This window comes from Diadema setosum, chromosome 21, assembly GCF_964275005.1.
Source record: "Diadema setosum chromosome 21, eeDiaSeto1, whole genome shotgun sequence".
Taxonomy (NCBI): domain Eukaryota; kingdom Metazoa; phylum Echinodermata; class Echinoidea; order Diadematoida; family Diadematidae; genus Diadema; species Diadema setosum.
The window spans coordinates 1,874,493-1,886,685 of NC_092705.1; the positions used below are offsets into that span (position 1 = coordinate 1,874,493).

General features: G+C 37.2%; 1 protein-coding gene across 1 annotated transcript in view; it reads right to left on the bottom strand.

Moving 5' to 3' along the window:
* The window catches only part of LOC140244175 (uncharacterized), a 105,167-nt gene extending 94,453 nt beyond the window's left edge, over positions 1-10,714 (bottom strand). Inside the window, exon 1 of the mRNA XM_072323805.1 lies at positions 9,449-10,714. Coding sequence (XP_072179906.1) covers positions 9,449-10,350 — 902 coding nt within the window. The 5' untranslated portion in view covers positions 10,351-10,714. The remainder of the gene's footprint in view (positions 1-9,448) is intronic.
* Positions 10,715-12,193: the final 1,479 nt, after the last annotated feature.

Consider the following 12,193-nt stretch of genomic DNA (forward strand, 5'->3'; position numbering starts at 1 on the left):
CAGATGGATACATATATTACTGCCCTGTCAGTGTGCAACTCAACCATTGAACATCCATAAAAGAGCTCCTATACAGCTCTTGATTAAACATAGAAACATTATGGACAATACCAGTACCACTGAATTTTTGAACTGACCTTTCAGACAAAATATATTGAGTAGTCATTTTGAGAGCAATTAAAAAAGTAAGAAAATCACAGCCATGAATGTGGCATCCCCACCCACTACAGGCTACACCAGAGTAGTGACCACTGCCTCAATGACATTCACATACTAGTATGTTGAAGTGGACTTTGGAAAAATTTCGTGCATGGACTCTGACCATTTACCCATTATTTCCATTAGCATGTCTTTTGAAGGGTTTGAACAAGAGGCTACCAATGCATTTAATAGTTAAAAAAATGCTGGAGGCAACTGTTTCAATGACCTCACAAGGTGAGGTAGAACAATTTTTATTTATATTTAATGCTCACACTATCACTGCTATCTATCATATTGTACTAGTAGCTCCACAGTAAACTTTTATTTGATTGTACAACCTTCATGTATTAAAGGGACTGTACAGTACTGGTCGAGGTGGGGATTCATGTTTTGAACATTCCTTTAAAGTGAGATAATCAGAAACCTCTTATGAAATATGAAAGAGCATGTAATTTTAAGAAGGATTCAACATTTATTTGATGAAAATTGGTTTTCAAATGGCTGATATACCAAAAAAAAAAGTGATAATAATGAAAGGCGACAGGCCACGCCTTTTATTAGGATCTCTTTGTTTCACGTTGTTTTTGGATATCTCAGCCATTTCAAAACCGATTTTCATCAAATAAACTTTTCATACCCTTTAGAATTGCATGCTCTTTGACATCTCAGTTGTCTGAATATCTTGCAAAACATTAAAAGCTAAATCCTCACTTCAACCAGAACTGTACACACCCTTTGAATAAAAAACATTTAAAAAAATTGTAAAAATTCATACATACACTTGATATGTTTATGTTGCACTGACAACTGCTGTTTTAATAGCTTGAAACAATACAAACCCTACCACGAGGAGTACTACTTTAAGACACATGATAAAAATAGTCACAAGCCAGTTAAATCCATACACGTGTACATACATTGAGTATCACATTTTGAAAGACACTTAGAGTGTACATTGTACGGTAATTATGCATTTCAGCTAAATAATGTCTATGTACACAGACAACTAACCCAAGATAGTCCAGTGTTTCTTTTAATAACATATGGACTGAAACGGGACACCTTCAGGATAACATTCCAAATCATTTTATGTTTTAAGGATGTTACAAACTTCTTGCTAGTCTGCAAAGGCCAGTGGTTCGCTGCCATTCATGTAAAAAAAAAAATGAACAACAACCACAAAAAACAAGACAAAACAATAAACGAAAAACTACATCACAGTTTCTCAACCCTAACACTATATTTTCTGCACACAAATCGTGTATACTGTATACATTGTACGATGTACTCTAGCCATGTGCCCTTTCCACGTATTACATACAATAGAAGTTATATTGTATGTCATTGAATATCAACGAAGTGAAACTGCGTTACACTAAACAGGACTTCTCCAGCAAATCTAGGGTATCCCTCTCTCTGTCCACAGAGCACCAAATGCTTCACAATTCTGCTGCGGTTGATGAGACACTGGGTAGGAATGTGAGCTGCGAGAGGGATCGATACAAATCTGGGGTGTCAAAGTCCTAATTCATGGCTCTTTGAATGGCCAAACAATTCAGTGTGTACTCTGGGTTTTGCAGACGTGCATAACCACCACAAGCATGACACAATGTGTTCCTATGGTGCTTGCATCTTTTTAGGTGATCCGAGTATCCTCTCGGATCACCTTCTGTATCTGTACGGATTCTTTGTTCTTCTTCTTCTTTCTTTATTTCTGGACAAAAGTTGTGTATCTACGTACTCAGAAAGTACTCAGAGTATCAACTTCAAACTCATACCATATATGTATCATGTCCCAAAGACGACAAATCTAATGTATCATAGTGATCAGTCAACCGTGACGTCACTATGACGTCATTATATGAAAACACATTCTCAATCATATCTCATTAATGGAATGGAGTTTTTCAATGAAATTTACGTCACATATATTTCAAGTTATGCGGATTTTACTCATATTCTCAAAATTCATATTTTCTCTTAAGACGTGCGCGTACGCGCGCGTTTAAATATTTGTATGCTCAAATCGAGCTCAAATTTTTTTTGCATACGTTTCAGACCATTTGGAGCATTTTTTGAAAAATTGAAAAAATTGGACGGACGCGTACGCGCGCGCACATATACGCACGTACAGCTCATATGCAATAGAAATTTCCCGATTTTTTACGTTTATCGGATGTCTGAAAAGTCAAGGAATATTTCTTGCAAGTTTCAAGTCAATCCAACTCAATATGACGTCATACGGGCCCGTCAAAGTTGAAATTCCGCGCGCGCGTCAATGGCGATATACAGTGCAACAATGCCAAAAAACCGCCAATTTTCAATCCGATTTTACTCGTCAGGATGGACGGTGACCCCCCATGTTTTTTACATATTCTGAAAGCTGATGAGTTGTACATGTCATTTCATGGGTTGGCGATGCTGAAAAAATGATTAAAAGATATCAAATTTCTTAATAAAATAAAAAAAGTAAATTTTCAAAATGACGTCATTAAATTTCAAGTTCACTCGAGCGTATCTCACTTATCCTTTGTTAATTTTCACCCAGATTTCAGTATGTTGTAGCTTATGAAATGTTCTTTCATTATTATGATAACAACATTTTGATTGGATGATGGCATTACCTCATAAAAATGGATTGAAAGTAATCTTGTTAAATTTGACCAGTTTACGTGTTATCTCTATGGGAGTGCAGTTTTTCTGGAAATGAAAATTGACATGACTGTCTTTATCGAGCACTAGCTGACTTATGCTTCGGTAAATTTCTCCCAGATTTTAATATGTTGTAGCTGAGACCTTGGGCTATCGTAAGTGTGCCCTTCATTTTTTCATACAGTTTCAGAATCACGTCCAAAAACTTGGTTGAAATTAAAGCTTATCTTCGATGTATTTTCATATTCCTTTCTTTTTGCAACTTTCTTTGCAATAACTCAAGAAAAACAAGCCCTATCAGCCCAATATTTTGCACATATTTAGTTCATGTCACGTACATTATTTCATAAAATGACAACTACTTGATCGGACACCATCTTGGGTATGTAAATTAGGGTCAAAGGTCATAAATGTTTTATCCTGTATCTTGGTGAATACATGTCTTATCTTTCCCATATTTTGCACACGCAAAGACCATGTTACAAGAATCATTTCACAAAATAATCACTTTTTGCCCAGACGCCATCTTGCCTGTGCAAAGTGGGGTCAAAGGTCATATGTACTTTTTTCTTTATCTTCGTTATGACGTGTTATCTCTATGGGAGGGAATTTTTCTAGATGTGAAAATTGACTTGACTGACTTTATCGAGCACTAGCTCACTTACAATTCGGTGAATTTCTCCCAGATTTTAATATGTTGTAGCTGAGACTTTGTGCTATCGTTGTGTCTCAATTGTTTTTCATACGGTGTCGGAATCACGTCAAAAAACGTGGTTGAAATTAAAGCTTATCTTCGACGTATTGAGATATTTCTTTCTTTCTGCAACTTTCTTTGCAATAACTCAAGAAAAACATACCCTATCACCCCCATATTTTGCACATGTTTAGGTCATGTCACGTACATTATTTCATAGAATAACAACTACTTGATCGGACACCATCTTGGGTATACAAAGTAGGGTCAAATGTCAAAAATGTTTCATCCTGTGTCTTGGTGAATACAAGTCCTATCTCTCCCATATTTTGCACACGTAAAGACCATGTTACAAGGATCATTTAACACAATAACCACTTTTTGCTCAGATGCCATCTTGTCTGTACAAAGTGGGTTCAAAGGTCATATGTACTTCTTTCTTTATTTTCGTTATGACGTGTTATCTCTATGGGAGGAAATTTTTCTAGATGTGAAAATTAACATGACTATCTTTATCGAGTATTAGCTCACTTATGCTACGCTGAATTTCTCCCAGGTTTGAATATGTTGTAGCTGAGACTTTGGGCTATCGCAATATGCCCTTCGTTTTTTTTATACGATGTCGGGATCACGTCAAAAAACTTGGTTGAAATTAAAGCTTATCTTCGATGTATTTAAATATTTCTTTCTTTCTTCAACTTTCTTTGCAAAAACTCAAGAAAAATATACCCTATCACCACCATATTTTGCACATGTTTAGTTCATGTAACGTACATTATTTCATAAAATAACAACTACTTGATCGGACACCATCTTGGGTATGTAAATTAGGGTCAAAGGTCATAAATGTTTCATCCTGTATCTTGGTGAATACATGTCCTATCTTTCCCATATTTTGCACACGTATAGACGATGTCACAAGAATTATTTCACAAAATAACTACTTTTTCCTCAGATGCCATCTTGGGAGTGTAAATGTGGGTCAAAGGTCATATGTACTTGTTGCTGTATTTTCATTATAGTGTATACAGATTTGGTACCAAAGATGGCAGATATGACTCCCTTTTCTAAATGAGAATCCAAACATCACACGGCCAATGTCTCTGAACACAGGTGAAACCTGCATGGTCATGCCTATTTCGATCAGGACTCGAATCCATGATAAAAAAAAAAAATCGGATCACCTTAATTTGTCAGTGATGACAAATTACAATCTCTAGTTTTCTTTTTTTTCTATGAATGAAAGTGGGGTTGGAATAGAAAGGTCGAATGGGTTGTATTTTAAAGACAAACTTTTCAAAGTTTTAAACTAACTACCATGAAAAAAAAAAAAAATCAAGATACAGTATCAAAAAGATGTATCCTACACTGACAGTACATTGTACATTGATATCATGGCAAGCCTGTACAAGAATTGCACTGAAATAAAGGTATGGCTCAATCAGACATGTTTATCATCTATTGAAAAGTCTAGGAAGGGAAGAGGGATTAATACTCTTCAGAACAAAGATGGAACAGTCTTACTTTAAATCGATGTGCCATATTCGTCAATGATAAGGCCACAGTGCCGTATAAGCAGCATCCAAATTTTGTGACAGCCAAGATTCATGAACTTGAAATGCATGCGAAAGTTCTTCAACACTATATGCATTGAATGCCAGAGGCAATTCACAAAAGTATCATGCCATGAAAAAGACTGTTGGCTCCAATTCATGAAAATTTCATGCTGCGAAAATATCATCCTTTACAGTACGTGTCACTTTCGTAGAGCTACAATGAGCCAAGCCAGGAGTACTGTAACTGCCGACAAAACCTTATACATAGTACTCAGCATGACAGGGGTACTGCAGAAGCACAGACTTTTGTGTCATTCATTTCACTTTCTGCTTTATTTTTGCTGCACTGTGTCCACTTCAGTGAACTCTACCTGTCAATGATTTCATTAATGTTAGTGTACTATACATGTACACTAGAACAATCGCAGCATGTTCTTATTTTCATGCTAGCTTGTGCAATGAAATGAAAAAAATTTTCATCTGTGAAATGCTGCATGTTTACCATATGAGAGACAAGATACACATTTACAACATTTGTAACTCGAGTCCTGGGAAATGTATCAGATACAAACTGGAACCCCTCTCTCGCACAGTAGTTTTTGATGTCTGACGCACAAAGATAATGACAAATCATTCAAGGGCCTGCTGACTGCATCCTTGATTTTGATTGAAAAAAAAAAAGGAGAATTTCTCTTCCATGAAAACAAGACAAAAACACACACAACTCTTTTGCATGGAAATAATGAAACCCGAGGAGCAGACAAATGAAGAAAAAGAAAGAAAAGAAATGAGCAACTAAGCTAAGCATTATATGCATTTGGACATTTACGACCTTTTTGAATGCCAATGTTACTATGTATACAACTGTAACATGCATCCAGTGGGACCTTGACATTAAAATAGCCATCTTGGTCATGTGACCACAACGATGCCTGAAAAGGAATCGCTGATGGTTCTGCCTGCACAATGACTGAAGTATGATTTTCCTTCGAATCACATGAAGTTATCAACTCCTCTTCCCTATGCTCTGCCGGGTGAGTACGAACAGCAAAATCATAATATCCTTGAATACTAAAAGCATCATTCATGTTTGAAATAATGTCTTTCAAGCAAACTACTGGCTACTGGAAAATTACACGAGTGGCAGCAGCATATACACTGTAAGCCTGTACATACATTGTAGTAGTCACAAAATTGAGAGGATTATTCAAACATGCCTACTCTGCAAAACCTAGATCTTTTTCTTAATAAATTCCCTCTGGAGGTGAAAAACTGCTTGATATAATTGTTTTGTACAACCTTTCCTCTACGCATTCTCATTACGTATACTGTATCCTAGTAATTTTCTTCATCTTCTTCTTCTACTTGTTCTTGTTCTTCTTCTTCTTTTCCTTCTGAGGGTGAATTCTTTATCACACAAGTCTGGGTGTAATGAGCACAGATGGCTGTGGCTGTCGGACAGAAACACTCGAAAGTTCAAATGAAATTCTGAATGAAGTGCAGTAACGTGACCTTTTATACAATACTTCCCCTTTAGACAGTGCAGTTATCAGGTAAATTTCCTCACTGACACAATGGGTTTAAAAAGGAAAGTATTGTTGTGTTAAGTATCCTGCTCATTTTTCTGAGGCCTAGCACTTTCATTGGTACAATGGGTACTGTTTTTAATACACTATCCACTGTATCTACTTGTAGGCATGCATTTACAGATCAACTTTTTACATGTTATTAAGTCTAACAGAAGAGGTTTCAATATCATGCTACAGTTACACCTACAGTGTGTATCAAGTTACAATAGACAGGCTGTATAACACATTATATTCAAACAATGCCAACTAAGGCAGTATTATGGTTGCTTTTCAGCCAATGAATGTCCAAACAGCACATCTTCAGATAGAGGAAGGAAGGTGACATAATTTCTTTTTTTCTTGAACACTTAGAATATCAATGATAGACTGCTTTCCTTTTTTTCTACAGATCTCTTGAAAGGAACAAATATTATTGACTCTATAAAAAAAAATAAAAATAAAAATAAAAATGGGGGTGCCAAAGAAGGTATAACTTAGACAATCATGACTGTATATAAAGCAAGCATACAAGCCATCTTTGGGGGATTATGGGTCAGAGACAGCAAGACCATAGCCATCACACCATTTTTCCACAGCCATCACATAGTATTACATGTGTGTATCAAAGTTTTTTGAGGCTCAAGGTACTGGTGTTGAAACAGTTACAAAACTTCAAGACTGTCCACTTTTCCTTTAGATATTCACTGATCTGGGCCGTTGACAAGCCAGCTTTTAGAAAAAAACAGCACTGTGTTAGTTTGGCAAAATTTCCCTGGTTTTAACAAAATGAACTTTAGAAGTGATGACCTCTGTGGCTAAGTTGCACATGAACTTTTCCTTTCATACAAGAAGTCTCCAATGGTACTGTATCATTTCAGAGCAATTATAATTATAATGATAATGATGATAGTAGTAATGACAGTGATGATAATGGTGATGATGATAATGATGATTATACTAATACCAACAATTGGTACTATGAGCAAAACACACACATGTACAGGTGTATGTTTTTCTGCATACATGTACATGTACATCAGAAAATGAATAGGTGCAATTGTACTGCAACAGAAGCATATATACACATATATATTTTTTATTTTTTTTGGGGTCAAAATGTTGAACCATCACAAGCTCTGACAAGTTATGAATATTAGGCAACAAGCAACCAGCAGACATGATGTACAGTGTAAACAGAAAAATCAGAAGTTGTTGATCTCAAGAAAGTTATCAGAAGCACAATTGAAGCTATTGCTCCTACACAGGGCAACAGCTTTGTAACATGTTTCTGTAGGTCTCTGTTGAATGCCAGTATAAGCTGAAGCTGAAATTAAAACACCATGAGATCCTCTGTAGAAAAAAATGACTATTGAGGATATATTTTTCCATATTTCCTCTTTCATAAGAGTAACGAGAAAGTAATAGTGGCCTACAGTATCAATCATCATGACATCATTTGGAATGTTATGGAACACATGGTTCTGGGAAAACATGAACTCATTATAAACATGTCTTGTTTGTTTTTATGTAGTGTATGCCTCTTAATGAAATTTGTATTTTTTATATTGCAAACTGACTGTTTTGGATGCACCAGGTGGGTTGGGGAGGATGGCCCAAGGGCCCAACTCATTTAGTTTGCTCTTTCCAGACCTGGGCTGCCCAACCTGGTGCACCCTTACCACTCCAGTGTACATGTTCTGATTTCGAAAAATGTAGTATGATATTTGTGATTGAAAGCCGAATAAATAATAATAATAATAATAATAATAATAATAATAATAGTAATAATAATAATAAACATAATTTATCAAATCACATTTTTGACAGGGGAATGAAGGATACAGAAATGTCAACTCAACCTGGAACAAACTGAATTTTAAATTGAAAACAGATAAAATGCTGCATAGCTGTTGAATTCTGATTCAAATACCCTCAAAGTTAATTCCAACAATGAGGTAATTTAGCATGTTGTGTAGCAATGCCATGCTAACATTTTTGCTCAACATCTACAAAAATGTGTGTCATTCAAAGCGCCATGTCCAATATAATCACAAAAGCATTAGAAATATACACTCACTAATGCGTGGCCAAAGATGTATGTGTATGTTCTTGGTCTACAGGTTGCACTACATATGGTTAAATATATCTATTCTTTAATTAAAAAATGGCTATTAAAGAGAGCACTAGAGAATTTCTTGAGCTCTAGAACCCTGGATGCAAGAGACCTTGGCTTTTGGACTTGTGATGTGGGTAATGCGCACATGTACAATATTCATGCACAATTTCAATTTCATTTTTTTTTTTTGAAATTTGACATGCTATTACATTTCAGGTTGTTATGTAGATAAATCTGATACATTTGACAAAAGAAAAATAACGATTTGTTTCAAAGAACCATGTTGTGAATCACCCTTTAACCATCTTGGCACGTGCATGAACTGCGTAGACCTGGTCATGTGTATGAACATGAAAGTAATACAGCATCCATACACCCATTATTACATGTGTACTTACTGCACCATAAATGTGGTCTTTTGAATTTTTTTTCACTCCTACAGCCAGCTGTAGTCTGCACTGCACATCACAATCCCAAATCAATTTCAAATATTTAGTTAGGTTTAAGCAAAGAACTCAGGCTGAACCTTCTCTTTTTAAATAAATTTTGGCTTCTAAAAGTGCATCTCTTCTTCCTAAATGAAAAAGAAAAATTATTGAGTCTTACATCTATTAATCAACACAAACACTACACACACAAGACATAAATTCTGAATCCTTACCCTTCATCCCCTTCGGTAGACTCTGACGAATGCTCTTGAAGATCTAGCTCATCTTTCAATTGTTCAACTAGTCTGAGTTTATCATCTTTTTGGTCCTCCTGTATCGCTTTTGGATTGATTCTGTTTTCAGAGTCTTTCGTACTTGTACTGCTCGTTTTTCTACCCAGGTCGGAGGGTTTCCCACTCTCGTCTACCACGGTAAGAGGGTTGTCCGAGTTATTGTCTTGGCCATGGACATAGTGAACAGAACTTGCAGCACTTGAGTTTCCAGAATGTAGGGTTTCTTTACTAGGGTCTTGGTTCCGTAAGCTGTCGGGAGTTGTTTGGTTCGTGGTCTTAACGTTAGACGACTCGCTGGGGAAGTCTCTGCATATCCATCGGCCCTTGCGAATTGGTTCAGACGCGACTCTGACCACTTTAAACCGATGGGGACCATTGCCATTGGCCTGAGTAGCATTGCTTGTTACATTGTTTGTTTGTTCTTCAGCACTTCCTGATGGGGCTGGTATTGATGACGGGGCTACTACGGGATCAAAGCTACTACCATCATCTAACGAATGGTCGAGATCTGGTATACTACACTTGGACATGTTAAACGAGTCAATACGTTCTGACGATGAGAAATCATCTGCATGACTCTCATCTTGTTCGTCATTACTGTCGGGGTCATCCATGTTGCCATCATTATTGGCAGCCTTGCTAACTGGAAGCACCTGGGTAATCTGAAAGCAAGCCTTCTTCTTACCAGCACCCAATTTCTGGCCTGATATATCCACACCACCATGTTGCTCAGTATCTGATGCAGGGTCTGGATCATGTAAGTTAGCTGCAGATCCAGAATTCACAACGGCATTGCCGTCGTCTATAGTTCTATTCACACCGCCTCCTTCAGGATTCGCCATTGCGCTATACAAGGCCTAATGCACTCTTCACAATACGCCTACCACACAGAATGCATGCACGACGTAGTTAGCAATGCAATGCGTATACTATACAGCCTGCTATGAGCAGGTACCCACAATAACGCCTTGCTGAGCGAGGCTCGCTTGTGGTGCACTGAAGCCAACGAGAGTCTAGTCTCTAACTCCGCTCAAACGGTATTTTTTGATTTCATCTTACCACAGAGGCTTTCAAAATCCAGCAAGTATCCCATATACTGTTCCTTAATTCCTCCATACTGAAGACGACATCCTTAACATTGTAGAATCCGTTAAAAACGGCTCAATGTGTCGGAAGTCCGCTTCGCCTCCGTTCATAACATGCCAAGCCAACAGTTTTCTACCATTACTTGTACACACACTCAACCAAAATGGCGAGAAATGATCATGTGGCGCTAGTTCTTTCCCCAGTCGGTTTCTCAAAAAAGTTCAGTCACAGCATTGGGAAGCCTGTTCATCTTTGTATAAAAGAATGGCATAAAGACTAATGAAGAAAGACACTTTCTAGGGCTGTGATAGTAAAATGTGAGAGATCAGAAAATCGACCGCTGTCAATGACTGTGCTGTGTAGGGGAGAACATTTTTTCCTTTCTTTCTCCCCCTACCCCTCCGTCATTTTTGGCTCATGGTCAATGGATTCAAAAGATTTGTGATGTTTTGCACTGACCAACGTCACTGTATATTCCGTCATACTGTGATGAGGATGTGCCCGCTATAGATTGCCGCACACATTTTTTTTTTCTCTCTCTCTCTCTTGACAAGATGGTTGATGGTATATCTTGGAAGGAGTATTTACTCCTTAGTATACCGAACAGTGATTCATAAGGATACAGTAGAGAGTATGCAGGAATTCAGCCCATTCATGTTCTTTGAGACACAGTCATATGAACACAGCTGCTGCGCGAGTGTACGTCAAGAGTAACATCTTGTTGAAACGGTCTCGTGAAAGTCGTAGAGGAATTCATAATTGTTTCATTCTGGTAAACTGCGTTAATTGTATAAGTGTTGGGCCCTGCACGTTCATAAAGTAGAATGGTAAACTATTACTATGACGAAGACCTATGAGAGCAATGGCGGATCCAGGCAAGTGGCGCACCGCCCCCACCCTTTATCTTTTGTGAAAACAAAAGAAATGAAAAAAAAATGGGGGGCACGAGCGCCCACTTTAATTTTTGTAAATGCGCCCCCCCCCCCTTTACGGAATTCATGGATCCGCCCCTTCATAGGATTACATAGGCCTACATGTAGATTGATGGCGGGGGGGGGGGATATAAAGAAACCAAAAATGATAATGATGTAACAATAATGACAATAACAATGAGGATACTGATCAGTCATCATCATCATCATCATCATCATTACCATCACCATCATCATTAATGTCAACGGACATTAAGCCACCCGACTGTTTTCATTTAGTCGCAATTTATATCGAAGTTCAGGACTTTGTGAATATTGTTTCAAGGATCGTTGCATCAAATGGACGAACGGACGTGGTGTTGTTTTATTTTTCTTTCTCTCTTTATTTTTTGTTTTTGCCGAGAGATTTCAACGTAAGAATATTGAGTTGTAAATGTTTCGCTCTTTGTAAGCTGCATATAAAACTTTAATGTGGAAACGTTTAATACTTTTTGACATACATGGTATATCTGCCACAGCGTGATAGGTCGATAATTGATTTATAATTTGTTTCTGCTATAAAACTGAAAAATGACCGGACTTAAGCCTCTATCTATAGGTGTGATTGGTTTCGTTCTCGATATTGAATAACACATTATTGTGAAATAACACTTTATACACCCGATGC